General features: G+C 38.6%; 1 protein-coding gene across 3 annotated transcripts in view; it reads right to left on the reverse strand.

Annotated features, from left to right (window-relative positions):
* Window positions 1–18,746, reverse strand: part of LOC307122212 (DENN domain-containing protein 2A) — a 71,545-nt gene that overhangs the window by 22,867 nt on the left and 29,932 nt on the right. For all 3 annotated transcript variants that reach the window (XM_079810190.1, XM_079810192.1, XM_079810191.1), the window contains 3 exons: window positions 16,152–16,238; window positions 10,032–10,976; window positions 7,194–7,321 (listed from right to left, as the gene is read on the reverse strand). In XM_079810190.1, coding sequence (XP_079666316.1) covers window positions 7,194–7,321; window positions 10,032–10,976; window positions 16,152–16,237 — 1,159 coding nt within the window. In that variant the 5' untranslated portion in view covers window position 16,238. The remainder of the gene's footprint in view (window positions 1–7,193; window positions 7,322–10,031; window positions 10,977–16,151; window positions 16,239–18,746) is intronic.

An 18,746-nucleotide genomic window follows, 5' to 3' on the forward strand; every position in this document is an offset into this window, starting at 1 on the left:
AAGATATTTTGAAGAATGTTTGTAACCAAGCAAATTGAGCAACCATTGGCTACCATAGTAGGGGAAAAAATACTATGGTAGTCAATGTTTGCTCTCTCTGCTTTATTACAAACATTCTTCAAAATATCTTCTTTTTTTGTTCAGCAGAACAAAGAAACTCATTCGGGTTTGGAAAAACTTAAGGGTGAGTAAATGATAACACAATTCTCATTTTTGGGTGAACTATCCCTTTAAGTCTTGTTTTCTGAAAAAAGTCATTTTGCATCTCAAGTAAATGTATCTTGATTTAACAATGTTTAGATATTTATACTGGAAAACAAGTCAAAAATACTGAGTAGGAATTAAGCCTCTGTCTTTTACAGCGATTTATAGATTATCAATGACGTAACTCTGCAATGATTGTTAACGCCACATCAACTACTCCGGTTAAAACTACTGACGGACGGTTTCTGACATTTTCAGTGCGTGAGATTGTCCTGTTTTGTTGTTGCCAGTATGCCGAAGCATGAGCTCTTGAAGCTCCGCCCTCTTCTAGAAAGGGGGCCGGGAGCAGCAGCTCATTTGCATGTAAAGGGACACACACACAACCCCCCAAAAGTGGCAATTTTAACATGCTATAAAAATGATCTGTGGGGTATTTTGAGCTAAAACTTCACATGCACTCTCTGGGGACATCAGACTTATTGTACATCTTGTAAAAAGGGGCATAATATGATCAAATGATTCATCCCTGGCAGACAATAAAACAAGAAACTAAAATCCCAGATTACAGAAGGGACTCAAATCATATCTTGACACCAACCACCCCTTACATTTCAAAATGTAAAAAAAAATCAAGTTACAAAGTTGCCGTTTTCTACCAAACAAAACAGTTCGAATGCTTAAAGTCATAAATCAAGTTTTCCTGACAGTGGTGCTTGCTAATGAGGGCATTTTTTTTTGCTAATTTCCCCTTGCCTGCTTTAGTCCTGCTTTTCAGCGAACTGACGTCATGTGTTTGGTTGCTTTCCAGATGTTTGAGAGTTTGCCAAGGAATCCGCACATACCTCATTAGCTGCGTGTGGCATCACCAGTGGCGCTAACAAGAAGATAAACTAGCAGAATCTTGTGTGAAGAACGAATGAGCCAGAGAGACAGAGAGAGAGGGGGTAAGGGAAAATGTTTGAGTGGAAGAAAGCCTCTGTCACGTCGATTCATCCACCAGATGCGCCTGGTGGGAAGAGAGTTTATGATGTTTGGGACATCCAGTTCTAGAACACAAGAGAACGCTATGCTCCATGTTCAAAACCATTAAAAGGACAGCTAGTTGCCAGAGCAGATACACAAAATCACTGGTAAATCTTCCATTATTGGAAAGTGCCATTATATAATTACACACGACATTAAACAAGTTGGCTTTGAAATTTAGCTTGGTCTGGCTACTAGATTACAGATTTATCATAATCACAGGTGATCAAAGTTTAATCCCCGCTACAGACTTTGAGATTTCGGCTTTCCTATAAGATCATTACACCGTACGACTGACAGTACGACAGTATGTACACTGTTCGATGATGACGCCCATTGTATCATAGGGTATGATGCAAGTTAGTATAGAAGAATAAAATGTCATCAGCATGCGCTGGTGGTAAACAAACAGAGCAAGATGAATCGCACTTAGTTTTTATGTGTGCTGAAGGAGGAAGCGAAGGAGGAGAATATGGACACGGTCATGGTTAGGGAAAAGAGGACAACTTGGCATGCCAATTTTGCAAATGGAACTTGAGGTAAAAGTAGTTTTAGCGTCATGTCGCGTTGATCAATACGCCATTTCATGTTGCATTTTTATTGGCTAGTCAGAAGACGTCACAACAAACACATAGTGAGATGATCATGCTAAATTTCTGACACTGTCAGAAAATTAATCGCAGGCTATCTTTGGTTGCAAGACCGTCTTTGAGTCTCCGTTTAGGAGCCACGACCACAGAAATCGCCACGATTGGTCATCTTTCGCCTGGGACAGCCCAAAATTGTACAGTGTGTACCGGGCATATACCAGTATGTGGTGCTCCATCTTTTTGGGTTGACCTGGGGTCCGTTCTTCGTACCTCGCTTTATACATCTGAGATGATTTGACAGATCCCAGATCGTTTCATCGTGATAACTGATGTCTGGCTAATTTGGTTCTTCAATAGAATTTGCGGATTGGATTTAAATATCTGGATTAAATGATCTAAGATCACTGCGCGTTCTTGTTTTCCCTGAAGAGGGCAGATGCATCGATACTCGAAACCACGATCAGCAATGCAGCGATTGGCTGGTGTCAAGACAGCAACGTAATGACATCATATAATTAAAAAAGCCAACTGGCAAAAAACTTGGCAAATTACACAAAAAAAACCCCACGAATATTTGGACCTTTATAGGGAAACAGCTAAACGACCAAACCAACATAAAAGTTATTGATCAATGATACTTTTTTTTTTTTTTCATGACTACCAATTATTTATATTCACGATTTTATACAGTAAATTCTCTGCATCTCCAAGTGGCTGTGTCTATAGTATTATACACAACATTATAATATTATATACATTCTCATATACATATACAATTAAAAAATTGTATATTATTATTATTTAAAATTATTATTATTGCCCCTGGTTCAGTGATAAACTCTTGTAATAAAGTAGCAGTGGCTGGGACAGATTTTAAGTATCACCTCAAGATGCAATCTAATCCTGTTTACATGAAATGAGCCGCTCGCGAGCAGGTTTAAGCTTAAGGACCTGTTGCTATGACAGCAAGTCCAGGATGAGCGTCGAAGAACCAATTAATCCAAGATCATGCCAAATCATCAACAATCAAATCCAGCTAACTGAGTTAGCGACGTACGAAGAACGGGCCCCTGATCTGAAAAAATCTATGCTAACTAAGGGTGTTTTCAGAGCGGTAGATCATTTGCTTTGTTCCAAAATAGGGACATAATTTGTTACAATGTTGCATTTTCTACTTAGTTCGTTTCGCTTTCACAAGCCAACCATTTAAAGCGTACCAAAATGTGTTTATGCAATTCACATTTGAGTAAAACTGTCCTCTTGTTTCCTCTGCTTCATCCATCAAGATGGATTGACAAGTTCGCTCTGTGAGTTTATTGTGGCTTTATCTGTAGCTGTCAAAACACATGCAAACACTTATAGGAATGAAGCCGTCATTCTGATAAATTATATTAGTATTAGGGATGCACTGATATTAACATTTTGGCCGATACAGATTACCGATAACTCTTTATATTTGAAAACCGATAACCGATATATTGACCGATAAATCTAAATCCAAATTTTTACATAATTTTTGAGAGCCTGATTACAAAAACAAAAGTCTTGCCATTAAAAGTTATCACCCATGAACACAATTATGATGTTCTCATTATAATTTTATGTAGTCTATATGACAGACTGATACACTTAACTGTATTTTCTTTTTTGACGTGATTTCAATCATATTTCAAGCAATTCAAACCCATCATAGTGAAAAGAGCGCATCTGAAGCGTCTCAGCTGAAGGAAATAATACATTATTTATCGGCTTTAATATTTCGGCCAAATTTTCGCATTGAGCCGATAATCACATAAAAAATGTACATATATCAGGCAATACCGATATGGTGGACGATATATCGTGCATCCCATAACACATTTCCCATTATAAATTATGATTATACTTGAACGCGTGAACACAATGGCCAATAAGAGACATATATGTTGAAAGCGTGAACACAGTGGCCAATCAGAGATATTTATTTTGAACGCGTGAACACAATGGCCAATCAGAGACATATATGTTGAACGCGTGAACACAATGGCCAATCAGAGACATATATGTTGAACGCGTGAACACAATGGCCAATAAGAGACATATATGTTGAACGCGTGAACACAGTGGCCAATCAGAGATATTTATTTTGAACGCGTGAACACAATGGCCAATCAGAGACATATATGTTGAACGCGTGAACATAATGGCGAATCAGAGACGTATATGTTGAACGCGTGAACACAATGGCCAATCAGAGACATATATGTTGAACGTGTGAACACAGTGGCCAATCAGAGACATATATGTTGAACGTGTGAACACAATGGCCAATCAGAGAGATATATGTTGAACGCGTGAACACAATGGCCAATCAGAGACATATATGTTGAACGCGTGAACATAATGGCCAATCAGAGACATATATGTTGAACGCGTGAACATAATGGCCAATCAGAGACATTTATGTTGAACGCGTGAACACAATGGCCAATCATAGACATATATGTTGAAAGCGTGAACATAATGGCCAATCAGAGACATATATGTTGAAAGCGTGAACATAATGGCCAATCAGAGACATATATGTTGAAAGCGTGAACACAATGGCCAATCAGAGACATATATGTTGAAAGCGTGAACACAATGGCCAATCAGAGACATTATGTTGAACGCGTGAACACAGTGGCCAATCAGAGACATATATGTTTAACGCCTGAACACAATGGCAAATCAGAGACATATATGTTGAACGCGTGAACACAGTGGCCAATCAGAGACATATATGTTGAACGCGTGAACACAATGGCCAGTCAGAGACATATATGTTTAACGCCTGAACACAATGGCAAATCAGAGACATATATGTTGAACGCGTGAACACAGTGGCCAATCAGAGACATATATGTTGAGCGTGTGAACATAATGGCCAATCAGAGACATATATGTTGAGCGTGTGAACATAATGGCCAATCAGAGACATATATGTTGAACGTGTGAACATAATGGCCAATCAGAGACATATATGTTGAACGTGTGAACATAATGGCCAATCAGAGACATATATGTTGAACGTGTGAACATAATGGCCAATCAGAGACATATATGTTGAGCGTGTGAACATAATGGCCAATCAGAGACATATATGTTGAGCGTGTGAACATAATGGCCAATCAGAGACATATATGTTGAGCGTGTGAACATAATGGCCAATCAGAGACATATATGTTGAACGCGTGAACACAATGGCCAATCAGAGACATATATGTTGAACGTGTGAACATAATGGCCAATCAGAGACATATATGTTGAACGTGTGAACATAATGGCCAATCAGAGACATATATGTTGAACGTGTGAACACAATGGCCAATCAGAGACATATATGTTGAGCGTGTGAACATAATGGCCAATCAGAGACATATATGTTGAGCGTGTGAACATAATGGCCAATCAGAGACATATATGTTGAACGCGTGAACACAATGGCCAATCAGAGACATATATGTTGAACGTGTGAACATAATGGCCAATCAGAGACATATATGTTGAACGCGTGAACACAGTGGCCAATCAGAGACATATATGTTGAACGCGTGAACACAATGGCCAATCAGAGACATATATGTTGAACGTGTGAACATAATGGCCAATCAGAGACATATATGTTGAACGCGTGAACACAATGGCCAATCAGAGACATATATGTTGAACGCGTGAACATAATGGCCAATCAGAGACATATATGTTGAGCGTGTGAACATAATGGCCAATCAGAGACATATATGTTGAACGTGTGAACATAATGGCCAATCAGAGACATATATGTTGAACGTGTGAACATAATGGCCAATCAGAGACATATATGTTGAACGCGTGAACACAATGGCCAATCAGAGACATTTATGTTGAACGCGTGAACACAATGGCCAATCAGAGACATATATGTTGAACGTGTGAACATAATGGCCAATCAGAGACATATATGTTGAACGCGTGAACACAGTGGCCAATCAGAGACATATATGTTGAGCGTGTGAACATAATGGCCAATCAGAGACATATATGTTGAACGTGTGAACATAATGGCCAATCAGAGACATATATGTTGAACGTGTGAACACAATGGCCAATCAGAGACATATATGTTGAACGCGTGAACACAATGGCCAATCAGAGACATATATGTTGAACGTGTGAACATAATGGCCAATCAGAGACATATATGTTGAACGTGTGAACACAGTGGCCAATCAGAGACATATATGTTGAGCGTGTGAACATAATGGCCAATCAAGTCAAGTCAACTTTATTTATATAGCGCTTTTAACAATGTAGATTGTTTCAAAGCAGCTTTACAGTGTTAAACAGGAAAATAATGCAGCATAATTTTATTCAGCTGTATAGCCATTCTGGAAAAATTTCAAGTATCATACAGTGACAGTGTGGGCTTTAGATCAATAATTTGATCAGTAATTTAGTTTAAATGGTTAATTTAGTTTATTATTTAGATGTATTTCGATGTTTAGCTGAAAAATTTAGTGTCCCCAACTGAGCAATCAGAGACATATATGTTGAGCGTGTGAACATAATGGCCAATCAGAGACATATATGTTGAACGTGTGAACATAATGGCCAATCAGAGACATATATGTTGAACGTGTGAACATAATGGCCAATCAGAGACATATATGTTGAGCGTGTGAACATAATGGCCAATCAGAGACATATATGTTGAACGTGTGAACATAATGGCCAATCAGAGACATATATGTTGAACGCGTGAACACAGTGGCCAATCAGAGACATATATGTTGAGCGTGTGAACATAATGGCCAATCAGAGACATATATGTTGAACGTGTGAACATAATGGCCAATCAGAGACATATATGTTGAGCGTGTGAACATAATGGCCAATCAGAGACATATATGTTGAACGTGTGAACATAATGGCCAATCAGAGACATATATGTTGAACGTGTGAACATAATGGCCAATCAGAGACATATATGTTGAACGCGTGAACACAGTGGCCAATCAGAGGGGTTTATGAATCTGTTCAACAGCGCTCAAAATGCTAGAGGGAAATGCTGGTATCATCCCATTTCTTTTGTTGTTGACGTCACGGCCCTGCATCCAATCAAACTCTATTTTCCCAAGCCACAGATAAGACCTCACATCATGCTGTTGAGAAGACTGATGTGGGGTAAACCAAACATAGAGGACACACTGGTGAGGTTGAGCAAAGAAACACCAATGTTTGTGGTGGCCTTTCTCAATTTGGTACTTATTAAAGTTTCAAGCTCCTGGGCTTCTGGGAAATTGCTCGGTCAGGTGCACAGTCAAAGAGTCAGCCAAGTTTTACCCAGTACCACTGTGGTGAAGTGCATTGTCATACCTAGGATATCCTCGTAGACATTCTCCTCCGATAAAGTGCGAGTGAGGCCTAGCTTAGATAGATCGTAGAGTTCTGCTCGACAACCTTCTGCTGCCGACTGTAGAAGATCTTCAAACTCGTAGGACTTCCTGCAGGTTCAACAAATACAAATAAAACTCGTCATTAATAGGAAGACCAATTAAGTCCACAGGAAATTGAAGAACTTATAGGTCCTCTGGTTTAAAGTTTGCACAGATTAGAGAAGTGGAGTTTGCACAGATTAGATTAAAAACAGACCCCCTTTCCACAGTCAGGACACAAGATTAAGATTGCACCACAATGTCAAAAGTTAAAATGTATTTTCATAGTTGGGCTAGACTGATAAATGCTACCATTAAAACAGCATCTCCATAAAGACTGAGGACGGTAATCCTTTAGGGGAGTCTTGGTTTCAAAAGATTTATTTTCACATTAGTGTGACATAAAAATCAGATGGTAGGGTCCTAAATTTGCAAGGTTTTTCTGTCCACGTGCCATTTCTCCAGTCTACGTATGGAATGGTACGGACCACTGAGAGCAATATGAGACAAGGAATTACAGGTTTTTAAATCCTGACAAATTCACTGTATGGATGTATTAATCTTCCAAAGTAATACATCAAGTCACCTTTATTTATATAGCGCTTAATACAATACAGATTGCTTCAGAGCAGCTTTGCAATGATAACAGGAAATTATGCATTTCGACTGTTGTTCAGCTGAAGTCAGTTCAGTGCTGATTCAGTTTCGTTGTAAAGATCATCAATTATTAAATTAGTTAATTTCATCTATACAGCAGTTCTGTAATAAATATGTCATTGTCCAGCTCAGTTGAGCATCAGTGCAGTCAGATCAATACTATTGTGCGCAGTGTTGAAGCTGAAATATTAGCCGGCGCGATCATTTGCATTATTTCACAATAACAGCGGAAACAACTTAAAATACTACATTTTTGGTCATTCGAAACTGTCGAAGGTCTACTTTTATTTGCGTAAACTCACAACAAACAGGATGCGCTTTCTGCGCCCTTGGTCTCTGTGAACTGAAGCACGTCACAAAAATTAACCGAAACTCAGAGTATACTTGCCTCAAAAACATGAGAAATATATCTATAGAAAGCTTGAAATTGTGTCTACTTTTAGACAGACCAATTCAAAACGAAAACAAATACTTTCTGATAACGTAGTCCATATGAAAGGTGCATTTCTTAGCGGAGTCTGGCAACTCTCCATTGACAAGCGTTAACTTCCTTGAAGGCGGGAATTCAGTTGAAGTTTAAAACTATTGGATCTGCCCAGAGCCACTCTGGATCTGCCATTACCAATAGCTAACGTTTGGTCGTGACGCGTTTAATCTCAAACCAAGCGGCAACCTCCTGTAGTTTCTCTTGAAGCCAATACGGAAGTGACTTAAACTGCAATTCATCGACTGGCCACTAGGGAGAGGCTCCTGAAGAGAGCAGAATCTCATTGAGTCCCATGTTAAAATGCCCAACTTTCCAGCAGAATTTTTTTTTTTCACAGTCTGGTACAAATTGTGGTTTTGGTCTATACGGCTAATTTTGCCCTTCATGACGACTCGACCCTTTACGCTTCAGAACTGCTCTTCAGAATCCTATGGGTGACGTCACGGACACTACATCGATATTTTTTTACAGTCTATGTCTCAAACTAGCGCACAACATCAACGTCATCGTTCTCAGCCACTCCCTCTGTTCGCTGATTGGACCCGTTAAAATTTGACCGGAGAAAACCAGAGAATATACCGCAGTCCCAGACGGAGAACTGAAGGAAAATGAAAATTGAGCGGAAGTACGTAGGAGGGCGGAGCAAGGCTAGCGAGTCAGCATAGTCAACTTCATTTTTACAGCCCACACTGACTCAAAAAACACTAGATTATTAAATAATTAAAATGTTTCCTTGATATTTTTTCCAGACATATTTATAATCATTACTTTTACCAGTGCTTTGCGCCAAACTATGCATTCGCTTAAGCATGGAATAGGCATATTACGTCTATATTAAAGGTTTAGTATTCCCCCCAGTATACATTTAAGTAATTACATTTTGAACGACTACTAGTCGACTAGAAAAATCGAATCTCTACCGTTCAAATATTCATCATCAAAAGTTAAAGCTACACTGTGTAACTTTTTCAGTTTATTCTTAGCTAAAAACACTTAGTTCTTTCAAAAATATATGTACTCATTAATGTATATTTACTTCTTTCAAGTAATAAAGTATTCTCGTAAGTTTATAATATGCCATTATTAGGAGTTAAAACGAAATCGGAATTGAGAGGAACAGAAACTAATATTCACTGGATGGTCATATACCTTTTCACCGATAGATGGGGGAAAATATCACACAGTGTAGCTTTAAGGAAGGTGAATCGAGGCTAGACACTACTGATGATTTATTAAACAGTCTAATAATTAGCTCTCAACATTAGGCCGAGATGGTATGAGGAGTAGACAAGCTACTTGTTGAAAACTTGCCTTAGTTTTCTCACATGATTGATTTAGATTGACTTAAGAAGCTAAATTTATGATACAATTTCGGTCAAAATGTTTTGGTGACTTGTGTTTTTTGAAACATAAGCTTTGCAAACAGTTTTGGCGATTTCAGTCCTTCTGATTTCAAATAGATTGGAGTTGTACGAGTTGTGCAAGACTAGAAGTAGGTGACCACCAAATAGACTGACTTGTTTACAAAAAGGACTTTGTTAGATACCCAGATGAGGAACAAATTTTCCTGATGCACTCCAAACCCTGAGCTCAAAGTCACATTGGCTGAAATTCACCAGATATCCATCTTCTTACCTGTTATTAGCATCTCGAGCTCGTCCGGATGGTCTTCTAAAGACCCCTGGTGGTGGAGGACAGGACGGAAGGGGTGGGGGAGGTATGGAAGGTAAAGGGGGAAGGTTTCGTTTACCCTTGACAAAGCCATGGTTGTCCATAGGGTTTTTTGTCTGTGTGTGGTGCTGAAAGGTTCTTTGGGGTTTTGGTAAAGGGTTAATGGAAGGAGCTCCGGGTTCACTGTAGACGTTCTCGGGGTCCCGACTTCGACGGCTGGCAGATCTCATCACATCTAGAGTGCCGAAGATCGGCTCTGCGGCTCTCTTCTCCGCCTCTTCCTGCTCCTCTTTGGAAGCTGGGCAGAAATAGTTGCCTGGCATAGACAAGGACGATTTGGAAGGAGTCTCCTTCATTGCTTTCTCAAGTTTTTTTATGTGCGTCAGCACTGACTTTTTGTCCTGACAAGTTTCTGTCGTTTTCCCCAATGGGGATTTGTCCAAAATCCATTCTTTTTCTTTCACAGGTCCCTCAGAAGTGTGCAGAGGTTCCTCGAACTTGCTACCATTCTCTTTGCCACAGTTCTGTCTCTCCCAGTTGAAAAGTCTCTTGCTGTCTTTTCTTTGTACTTCCGGCTGTACCTTCTTCCCACCTTCAGTCTCTTTCGGTCCTGTCGTCTGGGTGTTTGCCCCAGTGGGCTCTGTTTTACCTTCCCATTGGGAGATCTTGTCCCGAATGCTGGCAGTGCTTTTAGGTCCTGAGGGAGTCTTGGGGGACTTGGTGCAACCGCCTAAGCCGTTCTCAACGGGCCGAGGATTGGAGGGACTCTTGTGGGCAAGCATGATGTTGTCTCCTGGGCTTCGGTTGAGGTTGCTCAGAGATGAGAGACTGTCCCCAACCCCACACAGGTCTGGCCGCTGAAGCACCACAGATTGGGCCTGGTCAAGCTTCAATCCGCAGCAGTGGAGCCTGAAGAGACCACAGGAAAGATGCTAAAGTCATCAAGACAGTCATTACGTGATTAGATAGCAATTATAGAGTCTGTGCATTTGAAGGTCACATTTCAAAAACATAATTCACACAAAATTACACAACCACAAAATTGCAAACAACGCAGTCTATTAATTTAGACGGTATTCAGCATACATCAAACATGTTCAGAGTTTCCCCTTTGGTATTGGTATTAACTGCATCGTCTAGACTTTCAATGGTGCAACTAATTAAAATGACTTTTTAAATGCAAATTTTAGAGTTCAAATGAGATGCAGATGGACTTTTTTCCTCTGTGGACTTAACACACAAGCCTTCACTGCACAAGTGAGTCACCATCAGCGCATCAAATTGAAGGTTATGAATCAGAAGTCCTTCTGAAAGCACAACTCCTCTGTGAATCTTTGACCTAATGAGCTTGCACCAATGAGCCAAAGTTTAATGGACAGGCATGCATCTTTCTCTTTCTTTAATTGGCTCAGTCAATAAACACAGCCTTGGATTCCGTCCAATGACAACAAAAAGGGGGAAAAGTGAACCTAGAAACGTTTTGTGCCAACGCCACAACATCTTCACCAATATGCCTCCAAATATTGATGCCTCTTTTCAAATACAAACTGTTGGCTCTCAGAAAATTCAAATAAACGTTCAACAACTTTCTTTTGGCATGTTGTGTCTTTCCTCTTTCTGGCTAATGTATCTCATTTCGTGAAGCTCAAGGCAGCCAAGAGGAAAAAGTAGGTCAAGCTCCAAAACCCCAAGGAAAAAAGCGAGAGAGGGAACGAGGCAGAGACAGGGGGCGAGAGGAGTTAGGAAAGAGGAAAATGAGGAGTGTGTAGGACAAAATATGTGATTGTCTCTTGTCGCCTTCAGGAATTGGCCTGCTCAAACTCTTGCAAGGCACATCATCCATCATCAGCCAAACCAAAGTCTCCTCTTCCTGGCGGAGTTAACAGGGGACATAGTACAGTAAGCTGAGGAAATAGCATTTGGTGATAGCAGAACATGGAGAGCTCTCTCTATTTTGACCTTGTTTGGAAACACACTACGCCTCGCTGTACCGAAAAGTACTTCATTAAAATGAGCTCACTCATTTCGCCCATTCTTCTGCAGGTTTTAAATCTTTTACTAACACACTATGGCGTTCCAAACCACCTCGGGTTGGCAGTACCAAAGGGGTTTAATTAGCTTTCAGTAAAAATAACTTTCACAGTTAGGCTTGTCCCAAAATCACCCTCAATATCCCACCTGGGGATGTTTATGAAGTCTATCAGTGTTTACCTTACTGGACGTGTTTAGTTTTAACACCGCCGTGTATGAGGGATGTGGCACAGACTGTTTGCCGGGAAACTTAAGCATGGACTAAAAAGATCTTATGAACTTAGGCTATTCATTTATCATCCTAAGGAAACCGTCCCAAAAAGAACAAGCTAGCTTAGAGTAGCACACTCTTTTGTTGAAATTTCTGTGTTAGACAAAGTTTTACAGGATTACAAAAAAGTATGTCCAGAGTAACTGGTCCTGAACTGTATACTGACACTTATTGGTGTGGATGAAGCATTATGCAAAACAAATGTACTTTATTTTTCTCTGGTCAGAGCTTGACAGTGCTTTATACCGCTTGAGATCAGTTCACAATCAGTGTGTTGCGCACATGTATGGCAAGAGATTGCTTATAAACTAATGCTGATCAATTATGACAATGCTTACTTTACAGTGTTTATATAGTAATATGTTGTATACGGTTGTAAGAACACACAGGCTGAATCCGAAATCTCCCCATAAACCCTCATTCACTATTCCCTACGTTATCCACTAATATAGTTCACTTGAAGGAGTGAATGAAAACGAGTGTGTTAGGTCGGACAGCTGTTGTGTGTACATCGACTGAACACTCGTAATTGCAGTGCATTGTGGGATTGAATGAGTGCACTCAATAACGTCCACTATGGTTTCGGACACCACTACAAATGGCTGTCCCCTTAAATAGTGCCCTATTTGAGGGTATAGGGGGCGATTTCGGATTCAGCCATATTTTATCTCCCTCGTCTGAATTTGAATGAGCAGCTGCATCAATAAATACATTTCAAAATAAGAGTCCTGGTGTATTTCAGGCTTGTTTATTAAATAAAAGTCACACCGTGTGTTATGTTATTATTTAGTTACACAAAAGCTGTATGTAATATAATGTAATTTCCATTTAATTTAAAGTAAACTATTGCAGCTTCTGATGTCCCATCACGGGAAGGAAAGACTAAGAACATTATTTGACACATATTATTAAATATATAGATTTTACTAGTATTAGTGTTATTATAGCTAACAAAAACTGAAACCCTAAAAAAAATCTCTTTCCTTGGAACAAATAAATGTTAACTGACATAAAACAAAAAAAACGTAAACTTTTTTTATTTTAATTTAGTTGAAATTAATTAATTAAAGTTTAAATTAATTCATTAACCTGATGAACCAAACTAAAACTGAAATAAAAATAAATAAAAACTATACAGACACAAAAAAAAGACAAAACAACAGAAATACTAAAACTTTTAACTAAAATTTAAATGCAAGCAGAATTAAATTGAACTCAAAATATTAACAAAAACTATATATTATTATCTCAGTGACACTAAAATAACACTAGTATGGCAAAATCTGTTAGTATGTTTATACGTATATAAATGCAGAAATAGTCGTGTCCCTAAAGTTTCTAAATGTGCTTCTAATTGTTCAACTTAGGAGCACAGGTGCACCTTGGGAAAAAAGTAAGCGTCAAGCCCTGGCTCTGGTACTGTTCAGAGTACAGTATACATTTTTAATACATTTTAATGAAATTATTGTACTATATTTTAGTTTGATAATGTTTATTATTTAATATTTTGTATTTTTGGGGAATTTTATGGTACTAAATTATATTTATGCATTAGTTATAATCTATTTAATCACTTTTTGTGCACGGACGGTTATAAATCTTGAATGCTTTGGAGTACAGACTTCAGTTTGATCTCTTTTTAAAGACGACACTTGGCAGATTATTGATGAAGTGAAAACGTTTTTTAAAAGCGAACATGAAAAAAGTTATACAATTTTTACATTTATTGCAATTTTTTAAACTATGAAATAGATATTTTCCTAAAAACATTTTACTCTAAAACTGTGAGAAATAAACAAGCTGTGCTCCAAATTCGAGGCTGATATATATTTAAAAAATGGGCTTTCAGTAAGAATTTGTTTGGGTGCAGTACCAAACGCTTCCACTAGATGAAATTCGTCTCCCATTCGTTTCTAATGCGAACAATACAATACATTTTTGATACATTCACCACACAAGTGTGACTATTTTTTTTCTAGCCTGACGTTGTTATACTCAATTCTAGTCAGAATATGAGTCTGCTCCTGCTCCGTTGGGCTGTGATTATGGGGTGTGTTTCAACCGAACCAGGAAAGACCTCAATTGGATAGACCTACAACCAATTAGAGCAACGGAGCGACGCATAACGTTAGTTGTCAAATGTCAACAGAACTCAACTGCTGGAAGAAGTAGAAGAAGAGTGTAAACGATCTTTGCCGGTGAATTTAAGGACACACGGAATACTTACCAACACCATCATAATTTTTGAGAGAAATAGTAAAGGTGAACGCATATACGAACAAGTTCTCCGTTTAGTAAACGAATTCAACCCAAGCGCTCTTTGGAGACGTGGATGATTATGTTACTGTTGATCATCTGTCCATCATCATCTAAAGCCCGCCCTGACAATTTCATTGCATTTTCGAGCATAGTTGCTCCACAACAGATCAAGTCCAGACCAAATTTCCCGACCTCAAATGTTGTGGGCGGGGCTAAGTTCGGCTGGCATCCAGGCTTTTCAGCACCATTTAATCTTTTCCAATCATATCCATGATTTTTTTTGTGTTCACACAGCAAGTGCCAAAACATTTACCAAGTTTAGTACCAAGTAAAAAAAAAAACGACACTTCTTCAATTGAAAATTTTCAGTCAAAAATGACCGAACAGCACCAGAGGGTTAAGTAGAAATAATTTATTAAGTGCATTTATCATGTGAATCATTTTTAACGAATAATGGCACCAAACGGAACACAGTTCATATTCAACAATGCTTCCTTTGTTTGATTGAACAAATTCAAACTCACACTCGATTCAATTGACCTATCGGTAAGCCCCGCCCCCCTTAGTTACTGTTGCTAACTCGGACAAACAAACGGAGTTGCTATATCTTACAGTGACAGCTGTCAGTGTGAAAACCTTATCCCGAGATGTTTTTGGACACAGAATGTAGCGTATATCCCGTCCGAATGATGGCCAAACTTTACTGATGGTTTATCAAGTTTATTATGTCCTTTTTCACTCCAAAAAATCATCGTAAGAGCTGAACAAACAAAGCATAAGAAGTGTGCATTAACGTCTCATTCAAAACTCTCCGTTGCATTACCATTAACATACACAGCAAATTACACAAAAACACTCAAACAACTAACAGTAAACAAACATATACACAAACCGTATGCCTTTTCGAGGGTGCAGTTAATAACTGGTAAACTTTGTTTCTGCAAAATAACTCTGATAAACTGCTTGCGAGCTCTATCTTTCACTGCGTTACCCATAGACTATAATGCCCATCAAAATAGGAGTCCTCCTTAGTAAGAGAGATAATGTAGACCTTAAACATATCTAAAATTAAATTAATTTACATATAACCAGTTTAATATGGAGAGGCACTGAAATGTAGACCTTCGTGTTTTTGACCTACAGTGTACATGACGTGAGAACAGTGTTATTATGGTTTGTATGTTAGCAGGGACTTTAATCGTAACTTAATGAGACTATGACAAACCGAAAATCCTCTCAGGATTCCCTGGAGTCAGTGTTACAGTGCCTCAGGCACGACATTCTAGCATTTTTGTTGCATAAACACCATCAAACCGATGAGAGCTTCGGATTTTCCAATGTTTCTCTATGGCGCTGACACCTAAAGATGTCCGAGTTCCGGTCCCAGCGCAACTGATACTCAACTGCTATTGGCTCATCTGCGTTCGAGGGGAGGGGCTTTCCGATAGGTCAATTGTGGAAGGCTGGAACGCTGCAATTTTAACAGCAGCAGCAACAAATTAGCAGGAAATTAAAGGACTTACCCGTTTGCTGATTGGTAGATGCAGTCCTCAGTGTTTGTACAGAGCAGCAGTGCTCTCCCGCCAGTCATGGTGCTAGCAGACGGCATCCTACACACACACAAACAGACAGAAATTAGTATTTTTGGACAATTAAACAGGGAAATATCATAGATTCAGGGACATCTAGCATCAATCATTAGTATTTTTGGACAATTAAACAGGGAAATATCATAGTTTCAGGGACATCTAGCATCAATCATTAGTATTTTTGGACAATTAAACAGGGAAATATCATAGTTTCAGGGACATCTAGCATCAATCATTAGTATTTTTGGACAATTAAACAGGGAAATATCATAGTTTCAGGGACATATAGCATCAATCCTTAGTATTTTGGACAATTAAACAGGGAAATATCAGTTTCAGGGACATATAGCATCAATCATTAGTATTTTTGGACAATTAAACAGGGAAATATCATAGTTTCAGGGACATCTAGCATCAATCATTAGTATTTTTGGACAATTAAACAGGGAAATATCATAGTTTCAGGGACATCTAGCATCAATCATTAGTATTTTTGGACAATTAAACAGGGAAATATAGTTTCAGGGACATCTAGCATCAATCATTAGTATTTTTGGACAATTAAACAGGGAAATATCATAGTTTCAGGGACATCTAGCATCAATCATTAGTATTTTTGGACAATTAAACAGGGAAATATCATAGTTTCAGGGACATATAGCATCAATCCTTAGTATTTTGGACAATTAAACAGGGAAATATCAGTTTCAGGGACATATAGCATCAATCATTAGTATTTTTGGACAATTAAACAGGGAAATATCATAGTTTCAGGGACATCTAGCATCAATCATTAGTATTTTTGGACAATTAAACAGGGAAATATCATAGTTTCAGGGACATCTAGCATCAATCATTAGTATTTTTGGACAATTAAACAGGGAAATATAGTTTCAGGGACATCTAGCATCAATCATTAGTATTTTTGGACAATTAAACAGGGAAATATCATAGTTTCAGGGACATCTAGCATCAATCATTAGTATTTTTGGACAATTAAACAGGGAAATATCATAGTTTCAGGGACATATAGCATCAATCATTAGTATTTTTGGACAATTAAACAGGGAAATATCATAGTTTCAGGGACATATAGCATCAATCATTAGTATTTTTGGACAATTAAACAGGGAAATATCATAGATTCAGGGACATCTAGCATCAATCATTAGTATTTTTGGACAATTAAACAGGGAAATATCATAGTTTCAGGGACATCTAGCATCAATCATTAGTATTTTTGGACAATTAAACAGGGAAATATCATAGTTTCAGGGACATATAGCATCAATCATTAGTATTTTTGGACAATTAAACAGGGAAATATCATAGTTTCAGGGACATATAGCATCAATCATTAGTATTTTTGGACAATTAAACAGGGAAATATCATAGTTTCAGGGACATATAGCATCAATCATTAGTATTTTTGGACAATTAAACAGGGAAATATAGTTTCAGGGACATCTAGCATCAATCATTAGTATTTTTGGACAATTAAACAGGGAAATATCATAGATTCAGGGACATCTAGCATCAATCATTAGTATTTTTGGACAATTAAACAGGGAAATATCATAGTTTCAGGGACATATAGCATCAATCATTAGTATTTTTGGACAATTAAACAGGGAAATATCATAGTTTCAGGGACATATAGCATCAATCGTATTCTTTGAAATAGCTTCAAATGCCATACCATTCTATATGAATATGGTATTCACTAAATACCATAGTACATATCAATATAGCAGTATTTTCCCCCCCCAATGCACCGCCCTAATGACATCCCCTGACTGTATCACAGTACTTTTGGTTAAGAAATATTGGACATTTACAACAGTCATCCGTTTAATCAAAGAGCAGAATCCTCATGATGACAGCAGGAGTGGATGAATGGCTGAATGACTCACAACCCAAACACAAAAGACTACAGTCAGAGAGTTTACACCAGGCTGTTACTATAGCCACAAACAGATCTGAAACAAACATCCCAATTTTGCTTCGTTTAGGAAATCATCACTATTACTGCCGCCCATGAGGGTTAGTGATCTGAACAAATGGCCAACAGAGAAACTTCAACGTGCAGCAAAAATGACCCCTCGAAATCATGTACAATAATACTGAGGTCAAAAAGGGAGACCAAACAACTTGACGTGACCTACGACCCCTTGCGCTGTGTTTTAAAGGAGCCAGTAATTATCAGCCAGCCTATAAAGAACTTGCTAAGCAGTCGGGTCTGTTTTCGAGCGATCCCAACCCTTGCCACAGGTGTTACCACTTAACCAACACATTTGGAGAGGATTGTCGAGTGTGTACGTATGCGTCTGTTCTTTTTGTTCTCTGCCAAACGGAAGTATGACAATGTCCACGGGACACAAGCGGGGGTGCAACATAAACGAACCCCATCTGTTTCCACGTTCGCCATTCCACATGTGCAAGAGCTCAACGATTAACCCACATTCCCAGCATTCTGCCACCACTGGAGGCGGCCGTAAAAACCTTCCTCTCCAGCTCGGATGACGTAAA

The sequence above is a fragment of the Gobio gobio genome (assembly GCF_949357685.1).
Source record: "Gobio gobio genome assembly, chromosome: 25".
In the NCBI taxonomy this organism is placed as follows: domain Eukaryota; kingdom Metazoa; phylum Chordata; class Actinopteri; order Cypriniformes; family Gobionidae; genus Gobio; species Gobio gobio.